Below are 21537 nucleotides of genomic sequence, written 5' to 3' on the forward strand. Positions count from 1 at the left end.
TTCAGGACAGGATGACTGCAGGTGTTGGGGCGGGGAGAGCGACCGAGGCTGGAGCCGAGGGCCTCAGTGTTTGGAAGGAGTAGCCAGGGGGCCGGAGGATGAGCTTGGGGCAGCTGGTGTTACAAGAGGGAGGAGACCATCCACCATCCCTCCTGACCCCAAGATCCATGGAAGTGGGGGAATGAGCCCATGTCCTGGGAGAGGACAGCAGGGGACCTGGAGAGCTGGGACTCAGCTAAGGCAAGAAACAGACAGAATAGGAAGAGGAGGAGAGTGGGGAATTGGTGGAAGGAGCCTCAGGCAGGGTAGAGAGGCTTGGGAGGGTGGGGAACAGTGGGTAGGATCAGGGAAGCCCCTGGGGAATCCAGAGAGGCTGGATAATGGGAGAAGGCCCCCAGGAGGTGCAAATGGGTTGCTCTCAGCTACTAACCTAAAGGTTGGCTGGTCGAACCCACCGAGCAGTGCTGCAGAAGAAAAGCCTGGAGATCTGCTTCTGTAAAAATAACAGCCCAGAAAACCCCATGGAGTAGTTCTACTCTGTAACACATGGGGCTGCCATGAGTCGGGATCAACTCGACAGCAATGGGCTTGGTTTGGGAGGGGCTTACACAGAGCAATGACAGAATGACTCAGGAGAGGGGGACTGGCAGGTAGAGGGGCTCAGTTGGCTGCAGTGTTGCAAAGAGCACAATCCCAGCAGTAGTGGGGGGCACTCAGGCCCCTGAGGGCTCTCCTACACCTGGACTAATGAGAAAATCTCGGGGGCCTGGGTCGGTCTGTCAGAACAAGGAGAAATGAGAACAAGTGCTTTTAGTTCAGTCGCAGAGGGTGGGGGGCATTTATGGACATCTAATCAGAGTGCAGAAACAGAGGACATTTACGTAGCTAGTTACTGGTGTGAGGGGGAGTGTAGAGGTCAGCCAGGGCCCACAGAAACCTCGCCCAGAGAGGCAGGTGTTGAGGAGGCGGTTCTTGATCTTGAGAATGGCAATAAGGTTGGAGCCCTGGGGGTGCAATGGTTAAGAGCTATGGTGAGCTATGGCTGCTAACAATAAAGGCGAGCAGTTCGAAGCCACTAGCTGGTTCTCGGAAACCCCGGTGGCAGTTCTACTCAGTCCTATAAGGTCACTGTGGGTCAGGTTTGGTTTTTGCTCAGGGTGATTGGAAGGTTACTCAGCACTCAACAAGGGAATGGCTGTCACCTCTGTTTTAAGAATGAGGACACTGAGGTCAGTGGTTTGCCTGGATCTCACCTGGTCCACTCCCAAGGGTCGTCCTTGTCCAGGCACAGCCTTCTGGGGGACACACCCCTTCCTCCTGTGGGGTCTCCTGGCTTCAGTTCCTCCCTCGCTCTGAAGCCCTGCCACAACCCATCAGTGGTCACAAGCACTCAGACACCAGACTTTATGGATGCAGATGCCCTGAAGTTGAGACAAGTGACGATGGCCACAAATCAGAGGCCCTGAAAGAGGAGGACATCTTAATCCTGACCCTGATGGAGCCACAGGGCAGCCCCTGAGGAAGTGACTGTGGCTGTAGGAAGCTGGTGAGCATTGGCCCTGAGACTGAATAAAAAGGGATCCATGGGCAAAGGGTATACAGACCTGAGGGACCTGCCGGTAAGATGGGTCAAGGTAAAGCCAAGGGAGATGAGCAGGCCCAAGGAACACAGCAATGACACCACTGATGTGATGTGTGAAGTCGCATTTGGAGCAAGGACAGCGAAGGCAAGGTTAATGGATGACAAATGGTAGAACCACGCCACTCTCTCACATCCTGTCAGATAGCACCTTCCAGCCTGGCAGGGTAGAGCAAATTTGAAGCAGGACCTGAGGTGGCCCGGGACAGAGGATCTCGGGACCCTGAAGGCCCTGTGGTAGTGAGCAGGGACCCAGCACTCAATGACAATCTGTACAGGACAACCAAAAAGGGACCTGGGCCCAAACACTAGAAATGGCCAAATGTCTCATTTGCATTTGTATTTTTAAGTGTGGGATGGGAGATTCTGGTAACTATGGACTGGTTCCCCTAACGAGAACTCCTTAGAGGGTTGTAGAATGAACTACTGGCTACTGCTAGATGATTTCTGAGCTCCTGAAGAAACTCGCTGTGACTAGGAACTGAGAGTCCTTAAGAACAAATTTTGCCAACCTGACCTCCTTTTTCATGTTGGCAGGGTCTATCTAGTCTTCCAGTGGGGGACAAGCCCAGCTAGGCTGCACTTGGGCATGTGACAATCTCTCATGACAGGCACATGGAGATGCAGTAACGTGGGCTGGCTAGTAACCATGACACCACCCAGCTTTTGTGGCTGTCTTATACCCGACAACTCCTTCAGCTCCCACTCTCTTCCTCTTCACCTCTAAGCTCCTCAAAAAAAAATCATCTACACATTGTCTCTGCCTTCTCACCTCCTGTTCACACTTCAACCCGTCCCACCTGGCTTCTCTCCCTACCCAGCCACCAAGCCGCTCTTGCCGGCCGCACTCACCTTCTCCGTATGGCCAACCCCGAAGCATCTTTTTGGGCCTGATCTCCCAAAACCTCTGAGCAGCAGTTACAGAGGAACTTTTTGTGGGACAGGGGAGGGGCAGAACTGATCCTTAATCCCTTACCTTTAATTAACTTGAAAGACTAATACATGCATGGAATTTAAAAATTCAACCAGTACAAACAGTATACAATCCAAAGTTCTTCCCTCCCAGATTACCAATGTCTTTTTCCAGAGGTGGCCCTGTTACTATCTTGTAGGTTCTTGAACAACTTTGTATGTATACAGGTTTATTATGTATCTCTGTTTTCTGGTCTTCTCCACAAGTGGGGGCAGGTGGTAGCAATTTTGTATTTTGCTCTCTTCTCGTGTATATTCTGAAGATCATTTTCCCTTCAAAGTCTCTGCCTGGCCTTCTGCGGGGCCACACTGCTGGGTTTCTGTCCACCTGGTGGCTGCCCCTGCCAGCCTCACCCTCTAGCTGACCTGACCTGGGAAGGCTGCAGTTCCTCCAGGTGCACTCCTGGGCCCTCTTTTCATCTTAAGTTTCTCTGTAAGCCGCCCCATCTGCTCCCAAGACTATAAATGCCCCCACATGTGCGGACATGGCACAGTACCTCTCCATTTGACCCTTCCTGCCAGCTGACACCAAATTGACAGTTAGTTGGCTGCCTAGCAATTATTTCCAAGTTAACTAACCAACATTAAACTCCCCATCTCTCCCCTAAGCTGAGCCCTTGTCCATCTCTCCCTCATCCAGTCACCACGTAGGTAGGACCTGTCACGTGAAGCTGTCCTGTCCTGTCCTGTCGAAAAGGCTGTTCTCAGCAATCTCTTGGCCTGCTGTGCCCGCTGGCTGGTCTCTCACAGCCACTCCTGCTCCTCTGTGATCCACTTCTCATACTTTGGCCCTGATTGGGAACACGCAAAGCTGACTACATCACACCCCTGCTTAAAACCCTGTGTTAGCTTCCCATTGCTATTAGGATCAAGTTCAAAATCCTTACTCTGCCCTCCAAGGGGGGCAAGTCCAGGCCTCCCCCACCTCTCACCCTTCAGGAGTTTCAATCCCCTCCTCCTCCTCCCAGAGCTCAGCCTTTCTAATATCCCAATCCACCTCTCCAGACACCTGCCTCTCCCCTCCTCCTCGCCCGGCACCCGGACCTTCAAGCTCATTGCCACATTGCCATCTGGCAGTCTTCCCCATCGCCAGAGCCAGTCAGATCCCCAGCCTTACCTCTGCAATCATTCAGTGCCTTCTCTTCCTTGAGAGCCCAAAACTGCTGAGGGTGGGACTGTAACTGTCGTGCTCATTACAGTTGCCTGAGTACTGAGCAGTGTCTGGCAGGAAGCAGTTGCTCAGCAAGTATTTACTGGATGAATAAATAAATGTTTGCCAAACAAATGCCTACCTCCACCTCTTTGCACATTCGGATCCCCCTGCCTGGACTGCCTCACAGCCTGATTCTCAGCACAATACAGTCATGGAGAACTTGGGCTCTGGAGCCAGTACTGCGGGGTTTGAGCCCAAGCTCTGCCAACTTACAAGCAGTGTGATCTTAGACAAGTTACTACCACTGTTTCAGTTTTCTCGTTTGTAAAATGACACTGATAATAGCACCTAATTCATAGAAGACAAAAGGAAATAGTACTTAATTTATCGAAGGATTAAAGGAAAAACGTATCAAGAGCTTAGCAAAGGTGGTGCGAACAGTTTGTGCTGGGTTACTAACCTACAGGTTGGTGATTCAGACCTGCCCGGTGGCACTATAGAAGGATGGCCTGGTGATCTGCTTCCGTAAAAATTACAGGGAGGAAAACCCTTTGGAGCAGCTCTACTCTGTAACAAATGGGGCCACCACGAGTTGGAACTGATGGCACTAGGTCCGTAACCAGCACGGAATCCAGCATATTTCTTGTTGGACTCCTTCCATTAATTCCTGGGCCTTTTCAACCCAGCTACAAAAATCTCCTACTGCCCTGAACTGTTTAAATTTTAGGACAAAAGTCATCCCCAGGTCAAGTTTAAAGGTACCCTGTCTGTTTTGCCTCCTGCTTCGTATCACCTGACTCTGGGACGAGAGTGACCTAAGAATGTTCGTCAATGTATTGAGAAAAGGTAAGGCTTCAGGTGGCTAGGCAAGCTAGGCTGAACTCCAGTTTTTCTGGGGACAATCCAAAAGTACTGAAATAAAACTTGATTTCTTTTTCAGATTTTTAACAAGTTCCACCCACAAAAACCTGAGATTGTATTTTTCCTTGATGCTCCCCAGCTTGACAAGGTGGTTACAAAATATACAGATAGAGAATCGCCTAGCCAGGCATGAAGAGTGAAGTACTAGGACAGAACTCATTAGTGAGATGACTGAAGTAAAATTTAAAAATACGAACTATTGTATAGCAATGTTATGAAATGGAAATTAGAACACTCTCCATTTTGCATGTTTCTTTTTCCCCAGAAACCTAGACTCCACCTAGATCATGACTCTGTTTTCTCTTTCATGCTGAAAAATACCATTGAGGCTCAGTTTTAAAGAGAAGAAAGCTCAGAGTCTAACTCAGGTCTCCGACACCTGGCAGCTGTGACCACCGAGATGGGGTCTGGGTCCTCACAGACGGACTGCCGCGCCCCACCCACCCCAGCTGCTCAGTGCCCTTGGGTGGGGAGCTTAACTTCCTCTACAGAACCCTGGACAGGGAACTCTCTGTTCAAATTTGTAAAATGAATCTCTCAGAAATGTCCCAATATCTGTGATTTCCAAGAAACCCATAATACCAGTAATTAAAAAATGCCTCTGAATAAATGAAATCCTAGAAACAGGAGAAATTCACGTAAAAAACTTCCCAATTCTACCCTAGAGGGAACAGTCACGTCTACAATTGAGGCTGTACGCTACACCGCTAAAACAGACGGTCTCCAACTCAGCAGGTTCTATACAAGCCATTTATTTGAAATGCCGGCTATGTGTAGGCTAAAGTCAGTGTTACATGCTTATCAGTGACAGTAGAAAAATAGAACCAGTGAAAACCTTTGTACAACTGTAATGGTACTCAAAAGAGAAATGTATCGTTTTACAACGCTTGACACAGACGAATTCAAGTTTGGAGGTACCTAAATAAAAATACTATATATTTCTTTAAAAAACACTATGTACAATTGAAGCGTAAACAAGTTTTACAAAGTACTGGTTATGCAGGTTGTAAAAAACACTTGCATAGGACATGAAATCAGTTTTAAGAAAAATTTCTGAGCCTTTAGCATTGAAGGCACTTGACTTTATACCAGTAACAGCACAACCATAAGAAATGCAGTATTGTAAAGATACCAGCAGCCTGAAGTACAGATGTGGTACACAAACAGCAAGTGGAGTTCAGGAACCTCGACCTTCCAGCCCCCCATCGAGAACAGGATTCCGTACCACCTGCCCACTGAGCTCAGATACAGCCCTGTGCAGGTGCACCTGGAACTTTCAGAGCTATCTGATCTCTTAGAACCCACATGAACACACAAACACAGAGGTTACTTTCAAGACGCACACTTGCAAGTATTCTTTCTACAGAAACGGCCACACCATTATAATATTTTATCAGAAAATGGGAGGTTGACGCACAATCTTAGGGTTTTCTAGAGGGGTGGGAAAAAAAAAAAAAAAAAAAAAGACTTGCCGATACAATTATTATATAACAGCCATTGCAATCCATAGGACAAAAAGACAACACATCATAAAACATTGTTCATACAACAGTGTTCATGGAGGACAGGAAAACACCTTTTAGCAGTGTGCACGGTAATTCTGTTAGTAAGATTATCTGTAATGAGGTTTGAAAGTAAATTACTCGTAGACAAAGTAAACCATGGCAGAACCGGGAATAGCACCCATCACTGCTGTTTTAATAGCTACACAAAGTTGGAAGTCAATCGGATAATTAAAAAAAAGTCAAATGAGTGTTTCCCTTTGAATTCAGTCCTAAGATAAAAACATGAGTACTTCGGAATTGCAAAGAAGTATTTTTAAGTGTTTCATGAAACATATTTTTCCCTAAAAGGCAAACTAAATATTATGAAGACATGTGTTTTGCCTAGTATAGTCACTGAGAAACATTCACCTTTCAGCTCCAGAAAATGGCACACTGATGTCACTTTGTGGCCCCTTGGCTGCGCAATTACTGTCCTCCCATTTGTGTCTGCGTCACCACTGGAACTCAGCTGCACAAGAATTGTGTCCATTGCTAGAGCCTGAATAACAAGTCAAAGGGATGACAACTGTAATGAACAAGAGTTTTTGAGGGAGCTCAAATAAGGATTAAGTCAAGTTTCACAGAGAGTTCTACGCAAAGACAAACACAAAGAACTCTCGCTGTAAGTCACTACAATCTAACTGGTTACTGAAACACTGGGCTAGCTGAGGTCTAGCGACATATCCCAGAAGAAGCTACAGGGGCCTGTGAGGAAGGGTAGCTTACATGAAACATTTAAACAACTACTGGTTCAGGTAGTTTTACCTTTCATGCTGCTATTTTCCTTAGGAGTCACAGGTGACTTTGAACTTACTCATCAAAATCATAAAACTAAAACAAAAAATATAAGAAAAAGACCAACAGTATCTTTAAGAAAATTGAATCCCTTTCCACTCTAGGATCTACATGGTAGTTTTCTAACCTCAACACACAGTGGGTACTGAAAGTGTGATTGTCTGAACGGCCTGATTGTCGATGGCCTCAAAAGGAGATCTGGTATTTTTGTGATTTGGTTCTCATCACATTTCTATACCAAGTAAAATGCCAGTTCTTGTGACCTAAATGTTTTGTTTTACACATATATTTTCTTTTTCTGAAAGCAACCTTACTCAGACTTCACATTTATCTTAGTACACCATAAAAAAGATGTAACGGATAGGTTCAAAAGCCAGAGGCACATCGCTATCCAACCTACCTTATAAACCACACTCCACAAGATACACTAAAGGTCCACCAGTACCTACCCTACCACACACGGAACTACATGTTTACCTGCTGCAAGTCACATCAGTCCCCAATCTCACAGATTAAAGCTACTTTTCCCTCTATACACAGAGTTTAGCCACATGCGCTACTAAATCATTAAAAGCAAATTTCATAAATAACATTATGAACAGCAACCCCCTATTTTTATAATTTTGGGATATGAAAGAAAATCCAATGAATTTTAGGCCAAGGATGTGTGGGATCGATAGCTCTGGTCTAACAGTTTAATAAACCAGGTCAGAGGTTAAAAAAGTCCACCCCCCCGCCCCCAATTAGGTCTATTCATTCTTATTTGCAGTATCAGCACAGTACAGTCTGATTCAGAACAGAAATTTAAAACCGGATGAAAATAATTCATGTCAACACATATCAATACATGTTAAAGGATATGACGGGATTAACAACTTTTGTTTCTGAAGAGGGACAGAGACTGGGCTTCAAAAGACACCATCATCTTAGAGTCAAACCTCCTAAAAATGAAAACAGAGTTCTGTGTTTTGCTGTCTTTAAGAAAGGAGCCTTGAAGGAGATGCCCGCCCACCTTCCAGCAGACCCGCGTGTCCTCGGGCGATGTGGAGTGCAATACACAGCATCACCAACGTGGACGGACGCACTAGCAGCAGCTAACTAGCCAGGCAGCAGTGTGCCGGTGGGTGGAGATACACTGATGTGGTTCCTGTCTTTGAGACTATCTACCGTTAGGATTTCTTAACATGTCAGATTATTCCTGAGTGTATATCCACAGGGTAAAGTAGGAAAAGACTGTAAGAGAAACTACAGTTTTGGGAGAAATCAGAGCTGCTGACATCCAATAGAACCCTATTTACTTAAAAGTGCATGTAATTAATTCATTTATATGGTAGCTTGTAAAGGCTCCCGAGTCCTGCATAGTTTGGGGTGAGTGTGAGTGACTCATAGTTACATATATACACACATACACAGAAAAGAGGCTTCCAAACATCCTTCACACAAGGAAACGTTCGGAAAGCGTCTTTCCTTCTAAGTGCCACGGCCACATGTGTGTATGTGTTTGTAAAAATACAAAGTGAATGCTCAAATAATGCTGAAGTGATTTAAAAACTCAAATACTAATATATTTACATTGGGGAGTAAGAAAAACAGTCCTTAGCTCACACATTGCCCTTCCAAGGGAGGATCTTCAAAGATCCCCTGTGCTGCGGTGGTTCAGAAAAAGGCCCAAACCGGCATCCCAAGGTGGAGTTCAAGTAGGACGTGTAGTGTTTAACTGGGAAAAAAACCAACTTTTTTTTCTTTTTCTGTTTTGGCAACAAAGCATTATGCATTCTGCAACAACTTTCTATAGGACACCAAAATTCAGACATACTTTGAAAGACATCTGAAAGAAAACATATGCTTACAAACACCAAATGACATCCGTAAGACTGAAGCCCTTTTGTTTTGTGTTGTTTCCCACAGAGCAAGACAACAGAAGGCAGTAAGCACTCCTTCCACCCGTCTCAGCTGGAGAGTCAACTCTGAGAATCAAAAATCCAGTCAGGGAAACCCTTTGTTTGCTATTTCCACTGCTTTATAATTCCAATTAATTTGATCTCTTTAGAACATCACTTAGTGATATTCTAACGCACACTACTGGAGTTTTCCGTGATTCTGGTACACAGTCCATCCTGAAGAAAGCAACAGCTTTAGCCTGGGCACGGAAGACTTTTCTCCTTCCGTGTTCTTTACGGAACCAGAAAAGTTCAGGATCCTGAGTGGACTCCCGCTGGAGGAATGGAGACTAGCTCCCGAGACTTATTAAAAAAAAAAAGAAGACATTAATGGAGATCGAGCAGGAAGATTTCTGAACTAAAGTCATTACCAAAAAGAGGAAGATTTTGATGTGCTGTTCTTTGGAATTTCTGTAATTAAAAAATAAACACAGAACTATTTCATAAGAAAATACATCTTAGTGTGCAATCCAATGCACATGGGAATCAGCAGATGAAAGGTAAAATGCAAAAAAGTATGAAAATAGTCCTTTAAATGTGGCAATAAAGTTTAGCATACTGATATAAAACCAATACAGATAAAATAAATGTACAAGTGCAAAAAAATTCCATCATTTTTAAAGAGAAAAAAAGTGCCAGCTTGCTTGCTCTTAAAAATGCTTCCCCACACAACTGTTCAAACACAAAAGAGACAGACGCAGCTTTCAAAAGAACCCTCTCAGCATGCTATGTCTAATAAACACATATATACACACACGAGGAGGAGCCCATGTGAACCCGAGCTATCAGCTGGCACGGATGAACTGCTCTTTAAGTTGCTGGGTTGCATCATAAATGGGATGTCTCACATCTCAGGCACAGACGATGTAGAGGATGTTCTCAGAGGGCAGACTTCTTGTAGAGGAAGTCGGGCTTGCTTGGCGACCTCCTTCCTCTGCTTACTGAATCCTCTCTTTCCAAATCTGGGTTTCTCTGGGCTCCGTGGCCCAAGGACTCACTGTCTGCCAGTCTCCGAGTGGATCTCTCTTCTGGAGCTTCAGAGCTACATGCAGAATGGGAAGGTCTGTTAGAAGTCAGCCCAAAAGTCAAGTCGGTTTCTACTGCTGTCCGTCCCCTCATGTGGGCTGGGCCATTACCAGCATTTTCCGGGGCTGCCAAAGGAAAGTCTGACCGCTGGGGAGGTTGTTCGATGACATCAAGGTGGATTGGCTCGCTCTTTTGTCTGTGTAGATGCCCATCAGGGGAAAGTGGATATTCTCTCCTAGCTTCTTCCTGTTTTTTAGGAGAGGTCTGGCTAGGTAGGTAGGCTGACTTTAAGCCACCTGGTGATGCCTTATTGTGGCTGTACAAATCGGGACCAAAATACCCAGCCTGTGAAGGTGGGGGGCTCCGTCTGCTAGGAGCCGGAGTAGAAGGTCTGCAAGCAGCATTTGAGAAGTCATAGAAATCTGGGTATTCCTGCGGATTTTCCCTAGGATCTGTTTTTCGCTCTAGCGTGTGTTTCTTTTGAGAAGTGTGTGAATGCCTCTGTGGAATACAAGATAGATGCTGGGGAGGCCCCGGTCCTACTTTGGAAACTGATTGGCTTAATTCTGTATCTACAGCAAGTTCTGGAAGCCTTCTGTCCTTGAGTGACAATGTGGATACCCCCATGGCGATGTCTGGCATTAGCTCATTTAGCACAGGTTGTGTACACTGCAAACAGAAAGAAAAGGGGGGTAGTTAAAAAGGGCCCCAGGATCCCTCTTTGTAAAAATAACGTCCACTGATTTTATTATAAAAGTAATACATGCTTATTTAAAAAAAAATACAGAAAACAAAAAGCAAAAGAGAAATCACCACTAAATTTCCCCAGAGGGAACCACTATTAGTGTTTTGAGGTATTTCAAGGTATGTCTTATACCTTTTTTCCTTGCATATAATTTTCACAGAATTGAGTACATATATAATTCTACCATTAAATTTTCTCGAAACCACCATTTTAAATTACTGTGTAACATTCCACTGTATTGATAAACCATGACTTAACCAGTCTCCCACTGCTGGACATTTAGGTTGTTTCCAGCTTTTCATTATTATAAGCAAGACTGAGATGAACATAAAGCAATTACCTTTAAAGGGAGTTTTATTTAAAATACAAAGTAGTAGAACTTTTGTAATTATAGATGCAAGGGCCAGGCCGATAGGACAGGAATCTGGTTTATCAAACACTGTCAACCTTTGTGTTTCTGATTTGGGACTGGGGGTTATGGCAGGGAGAGTGGGTAGAGGGGTCTAAGATAGTGACGAAGAATCATAATTTGGCCTAAGGTGCACACTAGTCCATAGCTTCCAATAAGCTGTGTTTAACGACATTTCCCTGAACTAATACATGCATGCATCATTTGTTTTTCTCTGTACTGAACGCTATCAACAGTGTGCGACTAAGTAGCAAGATTTAAAGATCATTATTTTTTGTCAAATGTATTACATAAACCAGAAATTCCACCTCTAATGCAGTGAAAATCGAGTACGGAATTTTCTCTTGAATTAGTATCTCCGAACACTACCTACGTGACTCAAAGTCAAACGAGCGCTCTGATGGACGTGCTTCCTGGAGGCAGAGGCATGCAAGGGGGTGAACTTTCTGCCTATTTTCTGAATGGGGAGTCTTTTGCCATGTTGTCCCTGATGGTATATGTGGCCTAAGAAACTTCCCTTCTTGTCCTATCAGTGCATTCTATAGAATAGTAGACTCTACAGAACAGCAGAATAGAACTTAGGCACAGATTCTAGGCGTGGACTTGAACAGACCATTATGACACTCGTACATCCATTTATATTGACCATTGTTACTGTGTGCTGTTGAACTGATCTGGACTCATAGCGACCATGTATGACAGAGTAGAACTGCCCCACAGGGTTTCCTAGGCTGTGAGCTTCACAGGCACAGGTTGCTAGGTCTTTTCTCCCACGGAGCCATGGGTGAGTTCAAACTACCAACCTTTCAGTAAGCAGCCAAGCTTAACCACTGTGCCAGCAGGGCTCCACTGCCCATTAACCCTTCCTAATACTTGCAGTTAAACTAAGGACAAGGAAGGCAGTCCACTACTCCAACCACATAAAACTTTAGTCTGTCTCCTGCTGTCCTTTCTCATTCACCTATACCATCTCTCTCTTTTCCATACCCTTCAAGTCTCTGCTTTCAGTTCGTCAATAACACTTCTGGACACAGCTGAATCCCAGTGCGGATCTTGGGGCCAAAGGAATTACTTCTAATATTATATGAATTAAGTCTTTCCAATTGCCTCATATACATGTGAGATCTGAACAATGAAGAACTGATATGTTCAAACTGTGGTGCTGGTGAAGAATACTGAATATACTATGGGCTGCCAGAAGAATGAACGAATGAATCAATCTTAGAAGAAACACACCCAGCATGCTCCTGGCAAGCGAGGATGGTGAGACTTTCACTCACTTCTGACACGTCATCAGAAAAGGGCATTCTGTTTGCTAAAGAGAGTCAGTGAAAACAAGGGAAACCCTTAATGAGATGGACTGACACAGAGCTACAACAATGGACTCAAACATACCAATGGTCATGACGACGGTGCAGGACTGGACAACGTTTCGTTCTGTCATACATAAGGTGCCACGAATCAGAGTCGACTTGACAGCAACTAATAACTACTGAAGTGTTGACTTACCACTTGTTTCTCAGATGTCATTGCTGCTGATGCAGCAGCAGCAGCAGCCACTGTCTGCCTCCCCAAGCCTGCAGTGTTTGTACAGTCAGGGGGTGCTGCTTTAATGCTTGGCAAATAGACTGGAGGAGGGACCGCTTTCGGAGGTGTTCTGGAGTGAAAGAGGGAATGACTGCAGGGATAAGAAAACGACCGTGAAGGATGCTGGCTGGGAGGTTTTTGCTTCCAACCCACTTTTAGTTGGTTATGGATTGGGGTAGCTGGGGGGTGGTATGGAGGTGGAGGAGGGGGCAAGGGTGGATGGAAGGCCACAAAAGAGTCCAGATCTGTAAACATGGTTTCTGCAGTAGGGGTACTGTTAACCCGACATCGCCCAGCCTGTTTCATTGTCAAGAGTGGACTTTCATCCCCAAAACGTTCATCAGGAAAGAACTTGTGAGGATTCTAAGAAAGATTAAAAAGAGAGAAAAAAAAAAAAAAAGTTAGAACATTAGCAGATTTCTTAGATGGAAATTTACAGGCTGAAAGAATTAAGTAAGCTACCTGAAAAAACCACATTCAGCAAGAGTAAAGAGCACAACATATTTTTCCAGGCCAGAAGCCCAAGAAAAAAATCATCTTAATAACCAGCAAGCAGGTCACTCATCTCTTGCAAGATTATGCAATAATGCAGAAATAGATAATAAAACCCAATTCAAATATGTCTTTCCTCAGAAAATAAAATGAACATTAAACACCAAAGGAAGAAAAGATGTGCTACTAATAACCCTCCTAAAATATTCTGACAGAAGGTCTGAACACTCTCAGTCTGAAATAAGGACTACAAAATAATATCCCTTACACATTGTACGTGACTAAGTTTGATGAGTACTTTGAGAAACATGAAAATACTTAAATTATAAAACTTTTATGTAAATTAAGATACAATTTAGAATGTTAAAGAGAATACAAACGAATAGAAAACCAGACTATATATTTTATAGATAGAGACCATAGCAAAAATAGAAAACCATGAACTGAAACATGGCCTGCTGTCTTGCCTAAGAACGCCACACCATCTTGAAGATGTAGGCTGAAGGAGTTTGGACTCGGTCGCAAGAAAACAATTAGATCACCTGGTCAGATGAAATGACATTTTACTCTGGGCTGTCTGAGTGGCTGTGATCAGACTACTTTACAGGTCCTCTTGTCACTGCCAGACCAGTGCTGCTGCTTTCATACCTCATAATTACTAGAAATGAGTGTTCTTTTTTTTTTGCTAGATTGAAAAACAAAAAAAGCACACATTCCTTGATTCTCATGCTTATATAGCATGAGCCCTCGGGGAAAAAAAAATTTCTTGTAGAAGGGGGAGGAGAAAGAAAAAAGAAGGGTATCTGGAAGACCCAGAAGTATGGCAGTAGGCCCAAACCTGCAATCTGGAGACCAAATATGGCAGTACACCCAAACCTGCAATCTAGTAACCAAACCAGGGTGAGAGAGCAGGAGGCTTTTCTACATCCTCTGCCAGACATTCGCACCAAGGGATATTTTAGCAGCTAACATAGCAGCTAACTAACATTTATATGCTTATTATGTGCCGGATACTTAGTTGCTTTACCGTCAGCACCTCTTATCTCCACAACAACCCATTTTACAGGTAAGGACATTGATGCTCAGAGTGGTTAAGTAACTTGCTCCGAGTTAACCAACTAATACGAAACAGAGTCAGGATATCAACCCCAACAGGCTGCTCAGAATCACTAAATACTCCCTGAAGTGGTCAAGGCTCCCGATTTTCAGTCCAGTTTAATGCTATTTCCCACCTGCAAGAGCTCCGCAGCAGCATCTGCAAGGCCGAACTCTCTGAGCACGCGAATCTGGATCTCATAGCTGACAGTGGCGCCTTCGCCACAGTTCAGCGCGTAGGCTCTCTGCACCTGCTCAGTGTGTCGGAGTTCCTGCAGACGCCTGACCATGTCTTTCATAGTGAGCAGACGAGGAACTGCAAGAAGAAAGAGCGCGTATAAGCAAAATCCATGAGTTGAGGACACAAAAGATAAGCCCGTGAGCACATGAGAGTCTTAAGAAGCACGTGTTTTGCATCAGAATCTCTTACAAATTTTTTTTATAGTATTTTCATTTCCTGGCAACATGCGATTTATATACTTTTTTTTTAAATTTTATTTTATTGTTGTTGAGAATATACACAGCAAAACACATGCCAACTCAATCGTTTCTACATGTGCAATTCAGTAACATTGATTACACTTTGTGTGCAACCCTTCTCGCCCTCCTTTTCTGAGTTGTTCCTCCCCCACTGACATAAACTCATTGCCCCTAAGGTTACTATCTAATCTTTCCAGTTGCTGTGGTCACTTTGATCCCATAGAGATAGTTCTTAAAAGAGCATAATGCTCAAGGCAGACTTTTTTTTTTTAACTAGTTAAGCTAAAATATTTGGTTTTAAGAAGACTTCAGGGGATGTTTTTGCTTTAAGGTTTATCTCAGGACAATGGCTTCAAACATCTAATTATTTTTCAGGGTTGATTATACCAAACAGCTCCTGAGTTGTATTATCTTAATTCACAGCCCAGATAAAATTTTATTTGCACATATTCTTTTCTAAGTCTCAGAGCAGGCTCTAAGTCTTCAAAACACATTCATTCTTTTATTCAAATAAGTTTTTGAGTCCTATGTGCTAGGGACTGGACTCGAGGGTCCCCAGAGTAAAGACGTGGTCCCAGTCCTCTAAGAGCTCGGGCTTCAGTGAAGTAAACTAGTACAGGGAGGGCAATCCGCACAGGGTGCTGAAGTGATGTGGCAGGCGGGAAAGGCTTCTCAGACAAGGTGGATTCTGAGTGGAATCCTGAAGAATGAGAGGAAACTAGCCAGGCAGAGAATGCAGGATGAAGGCTTTCAAGTGAGCGACTGCATGGTATAAGAAGGTGGCATAGCTAGAGCTTAGGGCTCAAAGGCACAAGCAGGAAGATCGTTGAGGAAGAAGGACAAAAGATGGGTAGCGGCAGAGCACGTGTCATGATAAGGAGTTTAAACTGTACCCTGTGTACAACAGGTGTCATCTGTGCAGGGAATGCCAGGGTCAGAGCTGTGATTCAGTGACAATGCTCTGGCAGGAGTATAAAGCAGGGTCTGTGAGCTGTGGCCTGCAGGCTAACTCCCGCCTGCCCCCTGCAGGCTAACTCCAGCCAGCCGCCTGTTTTTGCAAATAGTTTTACTGGAACACAGCCACATCTGTTCGTTGAAGTACTGTCTATGGCTGTTTTTTGCCTACCATGGCAGAGTTAACTGGTTGTGATAGAGACTACATTGTCCACAAGGTCTAAGATATTTACTATCTGGGCCTTTACCCAAAAAATTTGCCGACCTCTGGTGTAAAGAACAGAATGGGAGTAAGATTAGAGGCAGGGAATCAGTGAGGAGGCTACTACCACAATTCCTGAGCCTGTACTAAGGCTTGAAACAGTAGGGCTGGGGAGGAGGGGAGGAAGCCTATAGATCTTTATTAGGTAAATTGTCTGGAGTGGTGATTGATTATTAATTTTTGCAGGAAGGGACATGATTGTTTATTGAGTGTTTACTTTGTGCAGGCAAACTCCTAAGGGTATTACTCATGGTGCTTCATTAAATTCTCACAACAGCCCAGAAAGGAGATAGTACCCTCATTTCAGAGATGAGGAAATGAAGGCCTAGGGAGGCAAGCGGCTTGTGCAAAGTCACACAAATGAAGAGGCAGAGCCAGGATATGAGCCCACAGGTCTTTCCCACTAAGCTATACTAAGCTCTAGTACTTAGTGTGGTTGGCAAGGAAGCGAGAGACCTAAGACGACAATTACAGCAGGCTACGTCTCATTAGCTGAACTACAGAAAGACAAGTCTGAGTTTTCTGAGCATTTATAATTGTGAATGTTTTTGGTTTTGAGATTCTGTTCTAAGTATTATTTTATGGTGATATTCAAGTGTACTAACCCAAGCCTATAAAAATAATGCTAATTACCAAAGCAACAAAATCTGCACAATCAGCTAAAGAAATATTTCTCTTCACACTGTTATTCAATGTATGCTTTAAGTAATGATAACTGGAAAGAACCATACATGTCTGACCACTGGATCACTGTTGTTTTTTCTTCTCTTACATAGTGACACTCGAGCCCTTTGCTCAGAAATCTTCGGGGATAACAGTTACACCTCTATCTGTGGGCAACTGCCCCAAAATACTAAGACATGAGCCTGCATTGCCCCTTCACAGAGCAGACCCTGAGAAACTGGATCTCCAGGAAACCCATGGGCCTCACATTCTTCTGGGTCATATATCGATTCAAAGAAGTTCCTGACCCAGGTATAAATTCATATTACCTTCCCAACAGGTCTTATAATATGAGAATACCCTATAGTGACCAAAAAAAAAAAAAAAATCTGCTACACCAGTGGTTCTCAATAGGGGATGACCTTGTCCCATGGGGCATATTTGGCAATGTCTAGAGACGGTTCTGGCTGTCACAACTGGAGGTGGGGGTGGCATCTAGTAAGTACAGGCCAGGGATACTGCTGAACATTCTACAATGCACATGACATCTCCCTACAACATAGAATTATAGAGCCCTAAACATCACTAACAGAGTCCTGGTGGCGCCTAGGAGTCCTGGTGGCGCAGTGGTTAAGTGCTTGCTGCTAACCAAAAGGTGGCCAGTTTGAACCCACAAGCTGCTTCGTGGGTGAAAGATGCGGCCATCTGCTTCCATAAAGATTACAGCCTTGGAAACCCTAAGGGGCAATTCTACTCTGTCCTAAAGGGTTGCTATGAGTCAGATTTGACAGCAGTGGGTTTTGGAAATGTCACTAGGGCCAGGGTTGAAAAACTACATATACTTGTCAATGTAAAATAAAACACAAAACAAAAAGCTTCTAAGTAGAGAAAAAGGCATAATGGGTATTGAAACGTGGAGAGAATTCACATACACAAAGGGGTCCGAACATCGGCAAGTACGAAAATGACAGAATTACTCATGCAAATATAAACGTCTGATGAAAAGCTACCATCTTACCCGGAATTTCATTGGCTACAACTGAAGGAGGGCTTGACTGGTTACTGCTGATCTGCTGGTGGCTGGCCATGTGACAACACTGTGGCACGGCGTTACTGACCATATAAAGTGTGTCTGGCACATTGGACATTCTAACCATTCGCAAACGCACAAGATCTGTTTGTTCCACCATCATCTCGTCGAGCACTGACTGGAATAATAATTTAGTATTAATAGAGTTAGTCAACCTGTCATTGCTGTGAAATCACACCTGGAGGAAGATTACTGCCTTCAACATATAAAATGGGAATTAGTTTACTGTCTCTAGTTCATAAAGTTTAAAATTAGTGGGGAAAGGAGAAAGTACCACTTTAATTTTTAAAGAATCTTTTTGGAGCATCTTTGAAAAGAAATAATCATCTGAAAAGTTTGGTTTTAATTGAAGTATATGAAATTTGATAGAGGGATATTAATAAGAAATAAATTATACATAAAAGCACTATAAAGAAAACAATGCATACATGAGCTAAAATCAGATCCAGTGAAAAATGCTCAAAATAAAAAATACTAAATATTAAATTAGCAGACTTATAAATAAACTCCATTTTGTTAAATTAGTTTCATATGACTCTATCTCGCCAAACTGCAGAAGGGCCAAATTGAGATAAGGTACAAACACTATTCACACACACTAGGGGCAACTGTCCACTTGCGTTTGGGCAGAGCCACCTGAGACACATCCAAGTTCCCAGGAGGCCTGTCTCACTGGCCTTCCACAGTCCCATTTCGACACAGAGGAGAACGTAGGTGACATCTAGTTTACTACAGACCTTTTATCAAAACCTAATTGACTTTTTGTGAAGACCTCCGGCTGTTTGAGTGACTCAGTACTGAACCTATTTCAGAAAGACCAGGCCCAACCATTCTGGTTTTTTCCCCTGAATTTTACAACTATTTAAAATGCCAACTACTTAGTAAGAGTTAGATTATACACCTATTCAATAAAATAAGGTAAACTTCCCCCAAATCCTTTCATATATCTTAAACTAGAAACTCTCGACAATAAAAATAAGGAAATTTAAAGGCAACTTAATTCTACGCCCAAATTGTTTTGCCTTTTACATTTGTTTCAGAAAGTTTAATGGTGATTTCTGACTTTCGAAGACTGTCAGTTCCTCAAAAGGCCAACTCCAAGTTCCTATGTTAGAATGCATCTAATGAAAATTACAGAATTCCATTTTCACATTATCATTTTTTTTGAGAGTTCTTTATTACAACATAATGCCAACTATTTATATAATAGCCTGAAATTCTGTCTTATTTTGAACACTCATTCTAAAATCAAACACAATTCCCAATGGTCAGCTACTCTAGAAACAACTCACAAGAAGCCCCGTGTTTATGTTCACTAAGGAAAACAAAATGTGGCAGTCTTCTTTGTAACATCTTCTCCATCCTCAAGACCACAAAATACTTACAACCATTTGGTAAAATGATGTTTCCCCCCCAAGTTAACAATTTACAAGGTAACTACAGTGAGAAAAGTGTAAAATGCATTTTAACATGACCTAAGCTTTAAAAACGTTTGATAATTAAACGTTTCTGAAAACTATTCTGTTGAGTAGTCAAACAAGAATTTACCTTCACTTTATTACTGGATGTTTTAGCTATTTTCAAATATTTAAATACCACAATAAACATCGTTGTGTATCCAGTTTGTAATAAAGTAGCCTCATATCCTCCAATGTTTTCATTACCTTTGCTTCTTCCACGTAGGGGGAGAACAGTCGAGGACGAACATATATACCAGCGTTCTTTTGCCGTAACCAGGCGTTTGACTTTCCACCTTCTGTTGTAGGAAGCATATCTGATGGGGGAGTACTAATCAAGCCTCTTTTCATCTTAAAAAAACAAAATTTTTTTTAAGATAAACTACGGATTTGTGTATACTTCAGTACTACTAGGATAAAAATATTTGTACCTATAAATCAAAACATCCAAACTTTGCCACTTAAATAAAAATACAGCAATATGTGAAATTTAAAAATATCTCAAATGCTTAATAATATTTAAAGGACTCACCAATAAAATATATAATTTAATACGATATACAGTATATATAATTTTCCATTTTTCTCTAACAGAGGAATGATTTTTTAAAAACAAGAGACATTATTTTAAAATTGTAATGAGTTGGACTAACTTCCAGAACAGAACTCTCAATGAAAACCAATTTTCACTTTTTTTCCTTACTCAATTAGCCACTGACTCTTCCCTCCATCTACCTGGACCTTTGTCTATAGCACAAGGATGAAGGGCAATATGTGGCTAGGAACACAGGCTCTAGAGGAAGGCTGACTTGGTTTAAACTTTAACTCCTCATTTAACAGCTGCGTGACCATGGGCATCCCATTTTACCTGGGCCTCACTTCAAGGGCTCATGTATGGCCCTAAATTTAAGATACTGCTCAACTGATGGAAAGTGGTGGCCCTGCTATTTCCTCATCTACACCACGAGAACATAAATATAAGGTGGCTATGAGAATTAAATGAAGTAAGGCAGATAAAGCACTCAGCGCACTGCCTAGGACGTACTAACAGGGCATTGAGGTTAATGGTCAGTATTAACAAGTTTTTACTGAGGATTATAATTATGTGTTAGGCATGGAGTTAAGAAGGGAGACACACATTTTCTAAGACTACTAAATCAAATTTCTAAAACATTTTTCTAAACCAAATACTACAGGGTTCAATTTGGCTTAAGTCCCAGGTTTTAAATGAAACCAAAAATTGTTTTGTCAATACTGCTGGGTGCCATCGAGTTGATTCCAACTCTCAGCGACTCCACGTGACAGAGGAGAACTGCCCCACAAGGTTTTCTAGGCTGTAATCTGTTCGGAAGCAGAACTGCCCGGTACTTCTCCTGTGGAGCTGCTGGGTGGGTTTGAACCTCCAACCTTTTAAGTTAGCAGCCAAGCACTTAACTACTGCACCACCGTACTCCTTCGCTAATATTACAATTGTTAAATAAGCATCTGATTGCTACATTAGTTAGAATTACTTTTAACTACTTAGATATGGCATTATATATATTAAAAAAAAAAAGTTGCCATTGAGTTGATTCCGATTCATAGTGACCCTTTTGGACAGAGTAGAACTGCCCCATAGGGTTTCCAAGGAGGGTGGATTCAAAATGCCAACTTTTTGGTTTGCGGTTAAGCTCTTAACTGCTGTAGTATGTATAAACTAGAAAAAACTCATAACTCTAATTATAACTGTAATAATGATATTCTTCCAGTCTTTTTCAAACAAATTTTTACAAATGTAAATATAGAATACATAAAAGTATATATTTTGTATCCTCTTTTTTTAAGTTATATTTCATCATTTGCATTTTCCATGTTACTATACTTAATAGTTTTTTTTTTTTAATACTTACTAGTCTTTATAACCACTGTTCAGGGCAACAAAATAATCTAGTCTGTTGAGTAGTCACACTATAATTTACTTTCATTTTCCCTGTTATTAGACATTTAGGCTTTCCAAATATTTAAATAACACTTATAACAATAAATACCTTTGTGCATATCTATATTTTTAAACCACTGCTATATTGTTAGGTGCCGTTGAGTTGCTTCCAACTCATGACGACCCCATGTAAAACAGAATGAAATGCTGCCTTGTTCTGTGCTATCCTCACAATCATTGCTATGTTTGAGCCCATTGTTGCAGCCACTGTGTCAATCCATCTTGTTGAGAGTCCACCTCTTTTTTGCTGACCCTATACTTTACCAAGCACGATGTCCTTCTTCAGGGACTGGTCCCTCCTGATAACATGTCCAAAAGTGCCTGAGACAAAGTCT

At 42.7% G+C, this 21537-nt stretch overlaps 1 protein-coding gene across 5 annotated transcripts in view; it reads right to left on the reverse strand.

Annotated features, from left to right (window-relative positions):
• Positions 1-500: 500 nt before the first annotated feature.
• BTBD7 (BTB domain containing 7) overlaps positions 501-21537 on the reverse strand; it is a 106577-nt gene continuing 85540 nt past the window's right edge. For 3 of the 5 annotated variants that reach the window (XM_003408843.4, XM_023546522.2, XM_064292903.1), the window contains exons 7-11: positions 19432-19575; positions 17696-17885; positions 14456-14634; positions 12654-13094; positions 502-10659 (exon numbers count right to left, since the gene is read on the reverse strand). In XM_003408843.4, coding sequence (XP_003408891.1) covers positions 9844-10659; positions 12654-13094; positions 14456-14634; positions 17696-17885; positions 19432-19575 — 1770 coding nt within the window. In that variant the 3' untranslated portion in view covers positions 502-9843. Of the gene's footprint in view, positions 10660-12653; positions 13095-14455; positions 14635-17695; positions 17886-19431; positions 19576-21537 lie in introns of all 5 variants that reach the window. The other 2 variants (XR_010323219.1, XR_010323218.1) reach the window with 2 other exon arrangements.

Source organism: Loxodonta africana, chromosome 10 (genome assembly GCF_030014295.1).
Source record: "Loxodonta africana isolate mLoxAfr1 chromosome 10, mLoxAfr1.hap2, whole genome shotgun sequence".
Lineage (NCBI taxonomy): Eukaryota > Metazoa > Chordata > Mammalia > Proboscidea > Elephantidae > Loxodonta > Loxodonta africana.